A 20,014-nucleotide genomic window follows, 5' to 3' on the forward strand; every position below is an offset into this window, starting at 1 on the left:
TGAAACGTTTCTATCTCGATATCCGGTGTGAGTAGTAGCTTTTTGAATTGCATTATTAAATCAAGATTCGAAGGAGAGAATGCCAGAAGGATATTACGACAAGGCTTAAAAATAAATTTTATAAACAAAATATCTTGCAAAATTTTCGATATTGCTAATCGATATTTAGTCTATGTTTTTGATCGTATTCAAAATAATTTATTAACTATTTAACCTATAAACGACGCTTATAGGCGGCAAAAAGAATCTTTTTTATAGATGACAAAATAATCTGCTTAATTTCTTCATAGCTTTTCTCTGATAACGTCTTCTAATCAACTTAGTTTACTCCACCAAAAAAGCACCAATGTTTTTATTTTTGACCTTACATATGTATATGCCTTATTAGTATCATTTTTAGATAAAATAAATTGATCAAAGAATACAAATATATCCTTATTTTAAAATTAAGTTTCATTACTTATATTGTTATCATTTCCTCTATTTTCAAGTTCGATAATAGGTCATGGCACTCATGACATTAATTATATCTATCATAACAATTTTGCGGAAAACCAACACTATAATTTCTGCAAAAATTTATTGAATGTCCTGTCAAATATAAACCATACTTAATATCTTTTATCCATCATTTGCTATAAATATCATACGAGGATTAAGTAATAAAAATATCAATGGTGATGTGTGCTTGCAAAATGAGTCCAACGACATTGCAAAGTATTTTAATGGTTGAATCAGGTGTAAAATGCAATGTAGGTTAGGTACACTTGTGCAATTTATGGACCCACACTCTATAGAGAATGTATAATAATGCTTCGATGCAATTTAACTGTAATCGAACAGGTCATATAAATTATTTTACAGCCAATTTTGTGTTTGGGATTTAATATTTCGAATTATGGTGACGCGTCGAACGTTATTGCTTTTGAAAGCCATACATTTTGTTGAATTTTAACACTTTTGGGAATTTTCAAAAAAGAATAAAATAGTTACCAATGACCAAAATATATTTGAAGTCCACTCCGTGGTGAATAAATACCAAACATGGTATTCAATATTGAAAGAGACTATTATTTAGGCCAAGAAAACATTATCTTCAATTTTCATTATACAATACTTTTTAGCACTATTCAAAAAGGACTATAAGTTCAACTTATAAATGAAAAAATTAAGGCTATCAAAATTAAGATAAAATCAACTGACCAGTGGCAGTGGTTAGGCCACTGTGTTATCTATTGGTTAAATATTAATGTAAAATGAACTTATTACTTAATCTGGTCTTGGTAGCATTCTGGTCGAAGTTCTCTGGCAAGTGAGTTTGAGCGTTCTTAGAGGTAGCTCTTGTACTTATCTGATTGAGTTTTTATTGTTTACTGGATCAACCAATTTTGAACATGCTTTGAATTCAACCAATTTTGAACATGCATTCAAATTTTTTTTTTGAAAATTAATTTTGATGTCTTTGGATTTTTAAGACGTTTGATCAGGCTAAAAACATTTTATTCTAAAGTAATCCTGATGATACTGAGTTTTCAGCAGTAACCTCCTATAGACCATGATGGATTATTGCCCTCTGTTATTATGCTACTATACATTTTTATTAGTATCAACTCCACAAATCAATATGGAAAGAACAGTTAATTTTTAATTTGCCCGTAACACATTTCAAATTCAATTTCTCATTGCATTGATAACAATAGGGCAGTGTGCCAGAACGTAAGAGAAATGGAACATATTTGCATTCGCTTCTCAAGTCATTTATTATGGTATTCTAATATATATGTCGATACGTCAACGACTGTAAGAAAAACTACCATTAAATTTAATAGGAAAAGTGCCATGCGTTGCATTTAGCCTAATGGAAATTCGCAAAGGTTCAAACCCATTAGAATTACATATTAACATAATGGAACTAGTTGTAATAATGTTTATGTAATGGATTCAATATAAATTCAAATTTATGCTGCGGCATATAGTTCTTCGGGAGCAATTAAGAATAATTTACAATTTTAATTCTTTTTTTAAGTAATTTTACAATGAGATGGGAAATTGCTATATCGGACAGATATTAAAAAGACTTCCATGATCTACAATCGAAAATAGCACAATATTAAGTAGAAAAATATTCTGTGGCAATTACAAGTGTTTTAGAGGTCGAGTACAGGGTAAATTCTTTGTATTGGGGAAGATATGCTAATGTATATACTACATAGAAGCAACTTCCTCAAAGAAAAAAACCTTTAAACCCTTTGTCGCAATATACCATATATGGTAATACGTCAAAATTACGATCTGACAATCATATTATTAAAGTCTAAAAAGTTAATAGTTAATTATGATTATCAGCAATTGAACACTTCCACAGTGGCCGTATTTTATTGTTGCTTATTATTTAACTAAGGTACAAGTTAATTAAAATTTTTGAAAAATTATTTTAATTACTGGAAATAGAATTCCGATATAATGTTAAAAGATCATTTTCTATATGACCAATGCTATATATTGTTACATTATACTACTATTATATTGGGACATAATCCCATAGTACAATAAAAATCGCTTGCAGCTAATCTAAAATGTATTAACCATAACCAAATAGCTTCTCGAAATAATCTACTATAAATTAATATTTTCAATTATTTCCGAACTCAATTTATCTGTGAAATCAGACATACTTCTGAAATTGATGGTGTGAATCATTTATTTGATATTTAGTTCACATAACCGATCAGTATGAAATCATTATAGTGCTTCTGGTTTTAAACGTCACATTAATAAAGATATTGACATGATTTATTACATTAGGTGTTAATGGTTCCAAATGAAATTCAAACACTCAGCATGGTACTGTTATATTGCATAAGTTATTAATCAATTTAAATCATCTTCAGAGTTAGAGATATTAATGTCGGCAACATTATGACTGGTTTTGGCATTAAATATTGCAATTATGTCCACGATGCCTGCTTCCCGTAGGGTAAGTTATTATAAAGGTCCAAAAATCGAAATTGAAAATTTTTGCATATCTTTACGTTTCAGAGGTTTCTGAACATGTTGGCATGCCTTAGAAAAAATGAATGTGTGGGTATATGTGTGTATACAATTTTTTGTCCACGATTTTGGGCGTCTGAAGCAACCGATATGAATCAAAAAGAAATCAGTTTCTGTTGATAGGGAGACGTGCTGATTAGTTTTTGGGAAAAGTCGGTCCAGCCGTTTTGGAGATACGAAGCAAAGAATGTAGAAAATAGAAATCGAGTTTTTGAGAGTATGGAGCATCCGATTTGAATGATTCAAAAAACATTATTTCGTAATGATGGAAGAAGTGGTTTTTGGCATTTGCCGTTTCGTAAAATCAGAGCTAAATGTGCAAAAAATGGCAGCTCACTTACTCATTTGAGATAAATAATTTTCACTTTTCAATTCAGTTTATATAATTGTTAGAAATATGACCCATGATCCTGTATTTTAACTCCGTTTTGAAGCGGATCATTAGAATTTATTTACTTTTTATGATATGAAACTGATATGAACATCATTGTCCAATTTATGAGCTTTTATCTTTTGTCTATAAAATACGAATAATGAAAGTTGCAGTATTTATAATAATACTAGCAAACCGAGCGAACTCCGTTTCACCACCAGATGGTTTCAACATTTCGTTTGGTGATTAAAAAATGATGAAAAAAATTGCCTGCTATTGAAATTGAATAAAAAATTGGATGGTTTCCAATTGAAATGTTAGGAACTTATTTTTTTTACTTTTTTGCACAATTTCACAGTGAACACAATGCCGGTTTGTCACGTGAAATTAACTGAGCAGAGAACAATGAGTAGCTGTCAAACAAAAAATAGTAGTACATACTAAGTATCAGAGATGACGCTGTATGCGAAAAAAGAAAAAGTGTTTCCCGCTTTTTAGTTGAAATCAATTTTCTTTGCTATAAACCTCACGGAGCCCGTGACCTTTCCAACGAATGCAAAGTCGTCGAAATCGGTTTGTGCGTTCTGGAGTTACGTCGTCAGAAAGTAAAACCCGACTTATTTTTATGTAATAGATATTTGAAAACATTTAACATTCTTCGAATAATTCATTATGGAACAGGAAGTTCCAGCAATTTTCCTTAAGGTACGATGTCATACACCACCAGCTAACGAGAGTAACTTAGTTAAGTTTTGAACTATTATGTTTCAGACCTTAATTATTCAGTAGTCGAGTTACATGACATCGATTATGGTGTGAATGTTGTGTGAAATTGTGGAAATCTAAACACGAATTGTTGACGGATCATTAGCTAGTTCAGCAACATTAGAGTGCAATCAATGGAGCAAATGAATGACATATACCGTAAGTCTATCCCGTATTCTTGCACCGGCCGATAATATCGTTATATGCTATATGTAATATTTCTCACGGATTTGCGTCGATAGATTTCTTCGACGGCACTCCGCCGATGTCGGATGCTGAAATAATCTACGCGCCCTGCATAGAGGTCACTTTTCTTTATGGGTCCATCATACTATTATCTTGATCGCGAATGTTTAGCACTGAACTCACTTCGTACTTGAACCTGTTCTGCTCGATAGTATTATTATGGGGTCATCGGAACATAGGCGCCTTTCATGGCACTAGTTAAGAGCCCTGATTAGCAAAGGGCACCATCGACTCGGAATATGGAATGTTGTTGATACTGGTGGTGTTTTGATGATATTGATAGCTTATGTAAAGGTATGAAAAGTGTTGCGTAGTTGAGTGAGTTTAAATTAGATCTTATTATCAAGACACTAGAAGACTTAATGGAATGTACTTACACGCTATGTGGTGTTCACATCAGATCGTTTAAATTGTTACTCAAGGAAAATACTTATTAAAATTATATCTTTTAGTTATTTTATTTAATAATAATTTGTGAACAATTATCCAGGGATGATTTAAAATTGTTATTTATATATTAATAATGACTTAATTAAATATGAACTCACTGTTTACCAAGGACCATAAGATTTTGTTCAATTTTGTTCTCAGCTTCTTTCTATACTAACCTGAAAAAAAAACGAAATAATTATTTTATTATATGATAATTATCTATTAAATATTACAATATATATATATATACTATATATAATACTATATATAATACTATATACAATTTGTACTATCATTTTTTTATAATTTATTTATCAACGTTTCAAGAGTACAGAAAAAACAGTAAAAAAAGTTGTTGAAGTGGTTGAGTCTCAAAAAATTGATATGTGAACATGCCCATGATTGCAACCCTCCTAGTAATCCGAAATGAAAAAAGATTATTAATATCCAGAATGATATTAATCCTATTGACATATTCTAGGATTAAATTAAAAAAAATACTTTCGAAAATTGGCGAATGTTTAAAAAAGAGGTCCATTTTTACCATTTTTTTGTTTCGCGATTTTTTTTAAATAGTAAAAATTGAAATTCGGGGATGAGTATAGTATATGCTTGAAAGAAGTCTGTACAGATTTTTTTAAAACTGTAAGTGAATCGGTCCAGTAAAACTCAAGAAATCATGGGCATCGTGTTGAAAAAGACAGTTTAGAGGCAAACCTATAATAATTTAATTTTTAAATAATCTTCTCGTACACACATTTTTTAAAAAGTTAAACTTAGAAAATATGAAAGAAAAAGAAACATTTTTTTTATTTTTACCATGGAATACCCCTTTAAATCAGTAAAAAAAAATTCACTCTATCAGAAGTAAATTCACTCTATCAGAAGTGAATATTTGGATATAGAGTATTATCCCTTTCCACTCGGATGCCGATGGAAATTTATTCAAATCCTAGAATTAGCGAGTGGAAAGGGTTAATAATATCTTAATTATGTATGACCATGCATTTAATAAAAAAAATTGCAAAATATTATCAAGCAATTCTTATCGACATTACTTTTTCAAGGTAAATTGGGTGAGGACATATTTTTACACAATTGAAATGATTTTCTGATTTGACATTATTGGAATATGACATGGCATTGAAATTTAATATAAATTATTTAAAAAATTATCATTTTAACTACAAATTCAAGCTTTTATTAAGAATTTTCGTATATTATTATTTCATAGTTTTTTTACAGAAAAGTTGAGCACAATGTTCTTTTTATATTTTGATTCAAAAGTTTAATTACCCACCGGTATTTATTTTCTGGAACTTTATTACAAAGAACTAACTTTTCTCATATAAATTTAGTATCATTCGATACTCATAAAATCAGTTATAACGCGTGTATCTCGTGCAATATTATCAATAACTGTTTACATATACGCGAATCGTGTATGGTGTTTTATGATTTTCCTCCACCGTTAGGCTTCACAGCTGACAAGCCGTGAGTGACGGTCAGTCACGTCATTTGCGATGCAACAGCAGCACCTTTCTTTATGAAAATAATATAATAATAAAAAAAAAACTTAATTTATAATTAAAGTTTTATGTAACTACCTTAAAAGTGTTTTTATAAAGATCTCACAACAGTTTCATTAATTAATTTAAATTAAGATTTTGTTCGTAAGAAAATCCTTTGTTGTTGTTCTGATTAAGTTTTTATCACTTAGCATTCTTTTTCAGTTAGTATTAAATGTCCTCGTAATTTTCATTTCGGTTAAATTATATATTTAGTTCATGGTCCTGCCTTTAGCGCAACATCATTGTATTTATTATGTTTATTAACTTCTCGAAGGTGAAGCTTATATTCGTCAAAAAATCCTATTTGCTAATTTTGTTTTCTCGACGTTTCAAGCCATTCTGGATTGAATTAGACCAAATTTGCAAAAAGTATGTGTGTGCGTAAACAGTTTTTTTTCTTAGCAACATATAGAGCCTATAGAATTATATGTAATTTTGATTGGTATTTATTAATAAAAAATATATATTCTGGTTAGTTTTACATTATAAATATACATTTTTTATTCTATTTTTTTGAACTCATAAATTATATACATACTGTCATCTAAGTATTGGCAATAATTTTTTAAAACTCAAAATAATTGCTGAATTATCTTCAAAATGGACCATTTCGAAGTTATGAACAACACATGCCAACATTTAATGCAATCGTCCATATACCTTTTAAAAGCCTTTCAAAGGATCGCATTCAGCTTTTTTGGAAATTTTGTCCGACAAATAGCAATTTAAGTTTTGGGAAAAGCAATAATACAGAGGAATAGATCTAATGAGTATGATGGTTGGCCAAAAATGCGTTCACGGTATGGGCCTTCTACGACGGAGTCTCATTATGGCAAGTATGATTCATTAGTTTTGTTTACACAAATTGAAACATTTTCTATGCACAAATCTTTCTGAAATTTCATATAATATTTTTTATTTACTCTAAAACCATATGGAACGATTTCTGGGTGCACAACACCAACATAATTAGACAAAACCAGCAAAATGACTTCAACTTTACACCGACTTCGACGTAGTCAAAAATTGGTCTTGGTTTTGGCTGATCTGGACAGCATCATTCAGCTGCCTGTTGAATGACTTTAAATCAAGTTTATATATCTACTTTTGATAATTTTTTGATAATCTTTATGAAGCTTTTCGATCGCAATTCGCTTGTCTATACATGTCTTCAGCCACATTTTTCAGGTAAATTTTTCCGAAGAAAGTTCAACACTTTTGAAACTTGTCGAACAGCAGTAGGTCCCATGCCTAATTTGATGGTGTGATTGATTTTTTTGATGAGTAAGGATCAAGTTCTAACTCCCTTGATCGTTAATGGCGGTTTTTCAACATAATTTTCTTGGCTTAGGTGACATTTTTATCCATTGAAGACGTTGATGTTGATGGTCGATCGGATCTTCCACGAATCCTCGACTATCTATGCCAATGCATTATAAGCCAGAATTTTTGATAAATGCCGCTCGCCTTAAGCTTTGTGTCAATTTGCAGTGATTTTGGTAATAAAATTCTATTAGAAACTTAAAGCAAAGGCTTTCATTTTATAATTTTGTCTATTGTAAAAATAGCCAAACATGCTTTTAGGTAACTGACGTAATTGAATAGAAATAATATCTTGACGATTATCAATAAAACTTTGCAATAATTTTGAATGTTTTTAAAAGTAATTATTATAATTTTGCCAAAGGGTTTTCAATAAAAATATTTCATATTTCCAAAGCTTGATTTTTGTATCATAATACCAACAGTTTATGTAAATTGGCGAATAGACGCGTCATTGAGGCTGTATAATAAAGTTGTTGCTTTCCTTTTGTTTGCAGGCACCGTGCATTATTTCTTTAATGTTAATGTCATAACACCTCCCATAATTTACAAAAAATGATAGTTTTTAATATTCTTTTCGAATGTTATTATATGGACAGTGCTGAAACTAAAAATATTTTACTAGCGTTACAAAGTAAGCATGTCTGTATAAGTAATTTATTTGAATAGCTTCGCATAAAATGTGTTTGTACAGTAAAGTTGTACATGACAAAAGATAATTAAACTTGAAGTCCAAGTTCATCTCCATATGACTTTAAAGTTCATACAGCAACCGACTCGACATTCACACTATCCATGAAATGCTTAAAAGCAACTTTACGTTTTTGTCAATAACTAATCGCGTGATGTTGAATACTGCTTCTAATTTAAATTGCACATGCTATTAACTTTGCACAGAACAGTGCTTAAGTACATCACCATCACGTCATTTACCGTTGTCGAAAATTCATTTTAATATCAATTGAATTCAATAACACAAAGGTTAAGTTGTTTGTTTTCTGAGCGATAATAACAATCAGGTAATATAAACTTGAATGTTGAGATGGTATAATAGGAAAGAGTATTTGTGATCCCGAATATTTCTTGTAGATTCATATTTTCATGAATGGGATTTTCAAGTGAAAATAGCCCTCATCCGGCATTGCTGAATTATTAAAAAAATTCGCCCTATGACAGAAATTGACAGAATAAAAATCATCACATAGGACCTGTTTGTCCATGGGACCAAAAAAATGTTATTAGACTATTTTTAAGTTTTTACTAAGTACCTAATAAGTTGGCGTATTTGACTTTAATTGTACACGAAATGGGTTTTGACTTCTAAATGATGCCAAATTATGTATTGTCTACGTTTAGTACTTTGCCAAAACATTTATAGAACTTACCGAAGCAGAAGTTTACATTTTCGCAAAAAACAAATCGACGTCGTAATGTTAAGCTTCTTTGACGTTTCAAGTCATTCTGAATCGTTTGACTCCAATATTTAGAGAAGTATGTATATGTGCAGATGTATGCGAGCCAATATTTGACCTTCCGTTGATAGTTTTTCAAAAACGACTGTACCGATTTAGTAATTTCAAAATCATTTGATGAAACTCGATTAAGATTTGCGTTGATTAATATTGATTGACTAGATAATAACTCGATAACGATGATCGGTGAAAAGTGCAAAAAGTGGGACAAGGTTGAAAAGTTTGTGGATATAAACCACGCCGAAAAAGATGCAACAGGTCGAGCATCAGAATTGTTTGGCGAAATATGTCTAACTCATTTTTATAATACTATATATGTTAAAGAATAAAAAAGCTTATTGGATTGTTTTTAAACGCAAAAACTTGTATAATGACAATTTTGTCTTTTTTTTATTTAGTAATTTGCTTTGTTTTTGCAGAATATGCATTTGATCTTCACAATAAAGTTTCATTCATTTTTATTATCAAACAAAACATTGTACTGGAACGAATTAATGCCATATCTATGTATTTATATAAAAAACATTGTTTCGAGATACGAGCAATTCGTCAAGCGAGAGTGGTTACGGAACGAATTAGAAATCCCATTGTTTAGTTTTAATGAAAAATTATCTTTATTTTTGAAATGAACAATTGAAAAATATGTTTATTATTTTTTGACTTGCTAAATCACAATTTTTGTGCATCAGGTCAATTATTTCTACATGTTGAGAAGTGCATGCAATTTGTCAAGGCAAAATGTCACTTTTTTATTTATTTGTTGACTTTGTATACACGCATATTAGTCATATACATTTTATAAGTTATCTTTACACTTTTATTTGATTTGGTTGTATATAATTATAATAGGCACCATGTATACTTTTCTCTGTCAATAATGTTATTAAATTGGTTGGGAGGGTGATTTTTTGCCTTACTATCTCCCTTCATAGTTCTTGCCTACCCTTTTCCCATTTTTTGCACTTTATAATGGCGTGCTCATCATCCGCCCTAGTCGCTCCACCCAAGCATTAGCAATTAGGATCGGCATTGATCCCAATTCTACTCAGGTGAAACGGAGTGTATGTATGGGTAATTATAGTCTATATATTGTTGAAAAAAAAGATCGACATTCAGTAAACTCGTCATACCATGGTCTGATAGGTATTGCAAAATGTCACTTACACCTGTTTATTTTATATTATACTGTCTTTTAGACAGTCAAAATAAATAGAAACGTTGAAATAAATACATCTTCTGAATACGTATATGTTAAAAATAATATTTAAAGATGTTTTGCTCCATTGAGAATTTTGTAATTAATAACGTCGACTACACTTTTGTATTACATAGCTATATTTTTACTCTCTCTATATATGTCTATATTTCCAGATACTATATATTTTTTTCGAAATTGTCAGAATAAAGTTATAAATGTCTTCTATATCAATTATGACTGCTGAATTAATATGTAATGATAATTACAATTAATTACGTCATTACTTTTAAATAGTTCTTTAAACTACATAGCAATTTGTTATTCTTCCTAGATGTGTCGTCAAGAAAATTAATTATATTTCGTTATACAAAAGGAAATTAACTCTTCTATTATTTGGCATTATAGAAGATAATTTGAAGTCTCTACAATGTTGCAGTGTATTTTCAATTCGTTGTATGAAAATAGCTAATAAAATATGTTTTTATGCTATTATATTATAGTAAGCAAAACCTCGTGGAGATATAGAAATTCTAAAAATCATCTTTGATGGCTCAGTAATAACTGTTATAATATTTCAATTTTATGAATTGTTTTTAGTGATTATTTACATTACATATGCGTATTAAAAGTTATTTTATTGTCTTCACACCATCGTAATGCAATTATATTGCAACAATTCATTTAATTAATACGTAGTATAAACGTTGGACGTGCTGCGGTGTAGAACAAACTGATATATACAGTTTCTTTGCGTATAGTACATGAATTAATCTAACGGACTTTGTTTATTTTTATAATTAGTTCAGTTAATGAAATTATATTCTATTATAGCAAACTATTAATTTATATAGCTGTTATGATTTGATATATGGTATTATATTAAACTGGTAATCACATACGGTATGTACTTATAATAATTGTACTGCATTACAATAAGGAAATGTATTTATTGCTTAACTGACATATTAGGACAATATGAATTTACGTTTTAGTAAGAACGTGAAAATAGTCGAAAAGCATTTTTTGGTCCTATAGACAACATATTTTATGAGCTGTTGTGATGAATATCTTACAAACTACGTTTTTTGTTTATAGATAGCAACCGAAACAATTGTCCTATCTCAATGTGATGATTTTTATTATGACCATTTTTATCATAGTGCGAATTTTTTAATCATGCAGCAATGCCGGATAAGAGTTTATTTTCACTTTGAAGCATATATTGCTCAAACTTTATTTACAAGTGAAAATCATTGTCGCTACTGGGATCAAACCCGGGACGTCTTATGTAGGTTCAGTCGTTCTAGCCAAGTCAAATGTAATCGAATTTTGTATGTGTATTTTTTTGGATTTGTAGAGATATAAGTGCACAAAATTAAAATTCTTAGATAAATGCTATTTTCTAATTTCTTATACTAGTTTATTACATTATTGATTCCATTGATTGTTTTCATTAGTTATATTTAGTTTCTTACATTAGTGATTCCCTGTTCCCTATTCCCACCTATTTTGATTACCTACTTAGATTTTTTTAATGAATAAATAAAATGTCTTTTTTACTATTTATTACCATACATTGTACTTCGCTTGCACATGTGATTTATAATATTTTTTAATGTAACATCATTATTTATTTCTTTGAATTCAACTCAATGGCAATTTGCATATCAACAATGTTGTGCGAAAGAAGTTGCAAATACATCAGATATTAGTTGATTGATCACTACTTCATGTACTGCTCGATTATTTGACGAATAAGTGCTAATTTATCAATAATTTGTGCCTACCGTGGGATAAGTTTTTCTTATGTTTACTCTACAGATTACTTTTTTATATTAATTCTGTTGGCTATACTTTTATAATACTGGTAATTGTCTTTCTCTGAGTTCATAAAAACTTGCAAGCTTGTCATAATTTTTATAATAAAATATTATGTTAAACTTGGAATTTGAAAATAATTTTGCATTATAATTTCAGCAAAAACCACTATTAACTAGATTTACTGCAGGTAAAGTTTTCATTATTTTTTTCACCGGTGTTGTTATGATGGCTTTATTGAAATACATGTTTATGATTTTTCTAACATGTCTACTATCAATTTTAGACAAACATTTCATTTTTGTTCAAGTTTGTTTCTTCAATTTGATTCAAGTTCATTTTCTATATATTTGTTTTATTCAGAACTTCGAGATTTTAGTAAGAACTTTACTTATTCTAATATATGTTAAATTAGTCTTTTACTTATGATGTTATTTTATATTTTAAAATTTTCAATCTAATTTTTCGCTTTTGATTCTTCTATAAAATTCTATTTAATTTTCTTCATAATTAACTTAAAAAAATAGTACTTGTTCGTTTGTTAATTTTTTGTTAATTTTCGTGAAATTGTAATTAGAGTTGGAATTTATTAATGTGAAAAGCTATTTTAACCCTTCTTCGAAATTTTGTATTCGGCAATTTTCTCATTCATAACTTGTTGTTTCATATAAGCATACTTGCCTTGTAACATAATTATATCATTCTTTGAAATTTGATGAGTTGTAATTTTATTATCAAGTAATTTCTGAAAATTAAGTTTAAACCTATATTTGTTGGTAACTCGGGACAATACGGGACAAAAGATCTAAATCTGAGACAAATTTAGCTTTTAGAAAAACACGGGACACAAGGTGAAAATCCGGGACTGTCCCGGTTTTTCACATTACTTATGGACACTTTATGTGTGTATCATTCAGTCTATCAAACCAGGACAAAAGCAACCTTCTAATTTTTTAAACCTTAATAAGAAATTTAACTAATAATTTGAATAAAAAAATAAGACGTGACATATTGCTCATAGAGGGAAAAAGGATTCTTATCCGTTAACAATCGAAACTGAACTATTCTGTATAGTAGTGCTAGAGGGCTTGAGAATTGACTAAATTTTTGGGTATAGTCAAAATGGGACATATGGAATAATTGGACATATAAGAATTAAATAATCAAATATTTTATAGAGATTTTAATAACGAGTATACAAATTTTGTTGCCATTTCTTTGAGTTCTGCACCAAGATTTATAATGTTTGACGCGTCCCTAAAACAGATACATAGTTCGAACGTTTCGAAAAAATTAAAAATTTTCAAAAAATCTAATTTATTTAAAAAAATTCAAAAATATTTCAAGCTTTAAAAAATCTAAACTATGATACGGAAAGTTTCAGCAATTTGTCTTAAGGCGCGAAAAGCTATGCACCACTATTAGTTATGATTATATAGGTATTTTGTGCCTCACATCCTTCATTAGACCCAAAAAAATTTCAAAATTCTCAAAAAAATCTAATTCATTTCAAATATTAAAAAAAAAAATTAAAGCTTTTAAAAAATCTAATATACGATACGAAAAGTTCCAGAAATTTGTTCTAAGGCACGATGCGATGCACCACTAGTTACAACTATCTACTATATAGTTATACTTATAACTTCACTGGACCCTAAACGTTTTCAAAATTTTCAGAAAATCAAATTTATTCCAAAAAAATTGAAGCTTTTAAAAAAAATTAATTTAAGGTATGGGAAGTTACAGCAATTTGCTTTAAGGCACGATGCTCACTAGTTGTAATTAAAGCTGGGCTTCTTAAACTTTTGTCGGTAATAATTAATATTTTTAGATTTTATTATTCATTTCGTTTAGATTATGATATAGATTTAGAATTATTTATTACATAACATGTTCCTATATACATATGCAAATATATTGTTTTAGAATTCGTTGTGAAATGTACAAAAGTCTAGACATGATGTTATAAAATTATAGATATGTTTGACATTAAAATCTCTTGCGACCCCATAATTTTCTTACGCGACCCCCAATGGGGTCGCTACCCATAGTTTAAGAAGCCATGAATTATAGATATTTTGCGCACACGTCCTTCATTGGACCCTTTGACCCACAGAAATATGTCCGTGTTGAATGGCACATGAATGTTGTGCAGATTGTTTCGTTGTGTCCCCATGCGTGAAGTTGCTCACGCGCTTTCGTTTCCATACACCATATGCTTACTTACACCCGTCGCGAAGTGTTTGGTTCGGAAAAGCTCTTAGATATGCAAACAAGTTTACCAGTCGAATGACTCCTCTAACGGAATTAAGCTACTCCAATATAAATGAAATAGACCGCGAAGTATGCTGTATGTACCTTATAGCATTTTGTACACATAGTTGTCATGATGTAGGTTAGCGTGTCGCGCATCTATCCATCTCCTGACGTTACTTTGTTCACGAAATGACTATGTCAGTCTCAGATGATGGTCGCTGTATGTAAATCCCATGTGAAAAAATATGACGAATGAATGGGTACCGAAATAATAGGTGCGCTCTACTGGAACATCATTATTTTCCTATCGAAGAATCTACAAATATTTATTTAAGGTGTCATTAGCCGGTAAAAAATTAACCGTTTCGGTTAGACTTCGTGCTCTGCTTTATTCGATTCTGATCTTTTTATGTAATTTTTTTCTGTTTCAGAGCAACGTTTCTTGTTTTATTTCTTACGTTGAAAAATGTATTTGTAATAAATTGTAAATTCTTAGTGTCTTTCGAATAACTGTGCTAGGTTTTACGAGAAGAGAGATATATTTATGGGACGTTTTTGCTGGTATTACAGTTTTTCAATTGATTCATACCTCTTGTTACTCTTGGTGATGAGTTCGTCGTGTCATTCATGCGATGTGATTATATGAAGGCAAAATGTGACTATTACCAATGCTGAAGCTAATCCACGAGCCATGCAATTTCAAATTACTTGACGTCAGTATAAATAATATTTTCATAGCTTCAATCAGGAAGATTAAACTTGTTTATATAATAATGTTGGATGATTCAAATTCTTGTAACCAGGTTCATGATTACTTAATAAAATTGAGTTAGTCTCATGGCCGTTGCACGCTTTTCAATTGTGTGGAACAAATTTTGATAAAAGCTCAAGTTTTTAGTATCAAACTAAACTTTAAAACAATCCTAAATATACATATAGTATGTTTAAGTTTGATTTTCAATTTAGTAAGGGGTAGGGTCTAATAATCTTAACTAATGTTATAATAATAATAATCATAATTATTATTATTTTTATAATAATCTCTTTCAAACTTCAGATTAACTTTATACTTTTTACAATTATTTATTTATTTAATTTGTTACAATTGGATTCATTAAAAATGAAATCTGAAAATATACTAGAAAAGCATAAAATAAGTAACTGAGTTAGAAATATTAAGTGACTAATTATGCGATAAAATAGAAATATTATGGTAGCGCTATGTTAAGGGTCTATCTACGTATGAGTTTGTAGTAAGATTTAGAAAAAGCTATGTATTTTTGTGCGATCAGGCATTTTACACATAAGACCTAACTTCACGCATGTGTTATCATCGTGATATCAGGAAGATGCACTCATGACAAAATTGTTATTTGACTTTTGCAACTGCAAAAGACAGTTTTGACAGGTTTTACTACCAATTTAAATGAAGATAAACTCATAGCACAGAGTTACCATAGCATTTCTATTTTATCGGAGAATTGGGACCTAAGTAAATAGTAATCATTAATTTTTCACGCAATACTGAAAATTTATTTTGTATATTGCGGCAATTCTCTTTGCCATTCTTTGCTTAATCCTCTTATTTTTGTGCTGTTTAAACTGATTTCGTTATTGATGTGATGAAAATATTTATTATTTCAGAATTTCGAAGTTTATGGACCGATCCTGTCATAAAATAGACCGATGTTGTAACAAGACTATGTTACGTTCGTTTTTATGCAAAATGCTACTAAATACTGTCAAAATGCCATGTATTTACTGTGCTATAAGAAATTTTACACATGAAAGGAACTTTACCCATATGTTAATAAGCCATCTCAAAGATGCAGTTATAATAGCATTGTTTTTTTAACATTTGTTCGTTTTGTAGGTTAGATTTTCTATCTAAGGGGGCCTCCATTAATCACGTGATTGACTTTTTAGGGATTTTTAGACTGGTGATACGTGGTGATTACACTCTCTCACGTAATGTTTCATTTTTTTCAACCCCCCTCCTAAAAACCTCACGTGATTAATGGAAAACCGCCCACAACTGCATGACTACACAACCTCATATGATTTTGACAGTTTTTAGTACCACTTTATATGAAAACTGCTCCATAACTTAATCTTGCTATCACATTGATCTATTTTGCGGCATAATCTGCCCATTGATAATTTCACCTTTTGTATATTCAGATCGTTGTGGATCATGTACTTAGTCATGTACCATGGGCACAGCTGATCATATTCAGTTTCTTTACGCTGGGCTCTTTACTATTCACTAAAGAGATGTTACAATACTTATATGCCAAATTATAATTCTTTAATAACCGAAAATAATATTTATTATAATGACTAACAAGAGAGGAAAAGATAAACAATGTATTTCTTTACCCCATGGACCTGCCCTCCGGCAAAGCATCAGTAATGACTTTATATGCACAGAGATCAGTCTAACGTTGTAAGAGTAATTGATAACAGAAGGTCGCGGATAAAATACCAGATTTGAATCAGAAGTCTGCATAGGCATACATTACTTTAGAAATGTTTCAATAAATTTACTTTCATTGCTGAACAGCAGAAGTTTGAAAAACACATTGGTCGTCGGAGCACGCGCTTGCAGCAAATAAGTTGCTATTATAACATTTGCCGATCGCTAGATCTGCGTTAATTAGTCGAGCGGACTTCTTTTGCGATGTCATTGCGACTAGAGTACCGTTACAGGTACCGTGGCTACTAAGTCGCCTTTTTCTAACAAACAAAACGATTTTATCTATTTTTATGGGACGTTTACCACTTGAATAGTGCTTCCACGCATACGTGAAGCGAAATCTACAAGTTTACATAATGGCTGCAAAACACACAAGAACTGAATTATATCATTTTTTATTTCACACAGGTATTTGATTTGTCATTCTACTTTTATGACGTACACCTGAGAATATGATGTTCACCATCAAATTATATTAATCAAAGGATCATTTTGCAGTCCAATAATTTAGAGATTATTTTTTGTAAATTATTATAATAGAACACTTCAAACTAGATAATGATGACCAATAGTATAAATTGAACTTACAATTAACTTCCCGAAGGAGAAGTTTAGTTGCTTCATGAAAAAATCCAGAAACTAATGTATTGTTTCTCGATATTTCAAAACATTCTAAATTTTTTGAAAAAATATGCTTGTGTATGTGTGGGTCGCCAATTGGTCTATTGTCGAGCAATCTTCAAAAACGGCTATACCGATTTCAAAAATTTAAAAGCCATTGTATGTAACTCGGTAGGTTCTCGCGTTTATCAGTGTTGTGGATTGGCAAAGCGGTTTCTTTATAATTAGCAGAAAAGTGCAAAATGTATTTTCCACGTTTTAGCCAAAAATTCTGAATTGATTTTATAAATTCCAATACTACCATAAACATATTGGTTGGGAATCTAATCGATGATTAGATCTTGGTTAAGATCAGCGGGACTGATTTTTTGTAATTAATTGTTGAAAAAAGAACAAAGACTTCTATGAATTTTTTTTGATGATAGAGATAATGGTCTTCAACAAGTTACTAAAATATTAAAGGCTTACGACAAGTGGTTTAATAATAACAAATAATTTAAAACTGGATTAATCGGTTGCACTTTTAGAAAATACTCCGTTTAATTGTTTAAACATTTGTCGAAAATAATTAACATTTTCCAAAAAATTTTCCAAATTGAATGCAATGCTTTCTACATTATATTGCTCTATGTAATACAATACTTACATCACTTATAAATTAATATATTAAGTCGATTATTCATACACATCGGAAGTTCATGCAACTTTCCTTAAGGCAAAATGCTACTTACACCTAGTAATTTTAAATTTGCAAATGATTAATGACGATATGATGTGATTTTATTAATTATAATGACAATATACAGCTGCTATAATAGCTAGCAATATTTAATGCAATATAAAGTTTAGAGCTAATTGCACTTAATTGAGCTTTTTTGTAAAGCAAATTGTTCAATATGAAAAAAATATTGTTCAATTTTGTATTGAGTTACAAAAGGGTGGAATAGTAGTACATGTATACTAGTACTACTTTTAATATTTTGAAAAAAGCTTAATCACAATTAAATGCAATTAGCTTTAAGCTTTATATTGCATCAAATTGCAATAATTATTAACATGTATGAAAGTACAAAAAATATAGAATATAAAAAGAGTTATGATCATTATAGATTTGACCTGAAATGAAGTAAATCTTTTTAAAACCATTGTTCTGTTATTCTACTTTCAAATTATCAAACCTGCATAATATCGTATTACCTTCATTTAATGATTGTTATAAAAACATTAAGAAGTTTACGCTCAATTTAAAATAAAACTAAAAAGCAACACGATCAAAGAAAAAAGTTGCAGTTCAGATTTTGTACTATAATTATAGAATTAAACAAAAAATTACTAGATTTTCATGTTTATCAACGGAAACGCAATATTTATGTGTGTATGTTTTTATATTATTTGTAATATGTCGTTAGGATCGTTAAGAATACTTTGATACTAGAGAATGTTGAAAATCAATCTTATGTTTTATAATATTTATCTTTTTTTTCAGGTAAGTCAATTGCATCTTTCATCTTGGTAGTTAGTTAGCATGTTGCAGCATCTTCTCAACTGAATTGTAACCCTAGATGAGCGCACGTATTCAGGTACTCATTATTCTTTTCAATTTTTTTGCGTCTGAGAATGTCGAACACACAATAAAAGTTGTTTTCGTTTTTCAAACGCATTTATCTAGACGTCTTCATCGCGAATATTGTAATTGCAATATATGCAATAGCGGTCATTCCTCCAAGCAAAGAATGTTTTAATAAACGTTTTATAAAAATACAATCAGCCGGAAGTTTTTAGTTTATCTGCTTGCAAAATTTTTATTAGAGTACGAAACACTGATGGAATTATTTGCGTCGCCGGAAATATGTTCCGGAATTTGATTATTCTGAAAAAAATGATATTTATTCTTACTTTTATTCATGGTTTCAAATGCCCTACTATCCGCTTCTACGTCGTCTATAAACGTGCAATCTGAATAATTTACGCTATTAATTTTTTTTCTATATAAACGATAATTTATTATTTTTTTTTGCAATCTTTATACAGCCGATTATTTATTGCATTCTTCTCGAACAAAGCATTTTACAATCTTTCATCTTTTTGCGTTACCCAAGATAATATCATTAATAAATCTATAAATAGTACTTTTTGATGCAAATAACTCGATTTGTGATCTGATTAGTAATTTCATTAGTTGAATTTTATATTACGGTTGCTTCCATCGTTAGAAAGGCTATCATTTTAGTCTTTTCTTCCAAATCCAAAAAATGATTACTTTTAATCCAATAATTTGAATCAGAAATCTATTTTCTAAATGGACCCTAATTAGAAGCAACTGTTATCGATTACAATATGCAAAATGATGATTCACAACCCGCAATGACTTATGTTATTGCAATCATTGCAATAGTTTATTTTTCTAAAATT

The 20,014-nt window shown here is 29.7% G+C and overlaps 1 protein-coding gene across 1 annotated transcript in view; it reads left to right on the top strand.

Moving 5' to 3' along the window:
- Positions 1-19,362, top strand: part of LOC113368409 (elongation factor-like GTPase 1) — a 458,044-nt gene extending 438,682 nt beyond the window's left edge. The window contains exon 13 of the mRNA XM_026609952.1: positions 19,089-19,362. Within this exon, the coding sequence (XP_026465737.1) occupies positions 19,089-19,126 (38 nt within the window). The 3' untranslated portion in view covers positions 19,127-19,362. The remainder of the gene's footprint in view (positions 1-19,088) is intronic.
- The last annotated feature ends 652 nt before the right edge of the window (positions 19,363-20,014 follow it).

Source organism: Ctenocephalides felis, unplaced genomic scaffold (genome assembly GCF_003426905.1).
Source record: "Ctenocephalides felis isolate EL2017-DRISC unplaced genomic scaffold, ASM342690v1 CF-g0.4_SCAFFOLD_01170, whole genome shotgun sequence".
NCBI classification, from domain to species: Eukaryota; Metazoa; Arthropoda; class Insecta; order Siphonaptera; family Pulicidae; genus Ctenocephalides; species Ctenocephalides felis.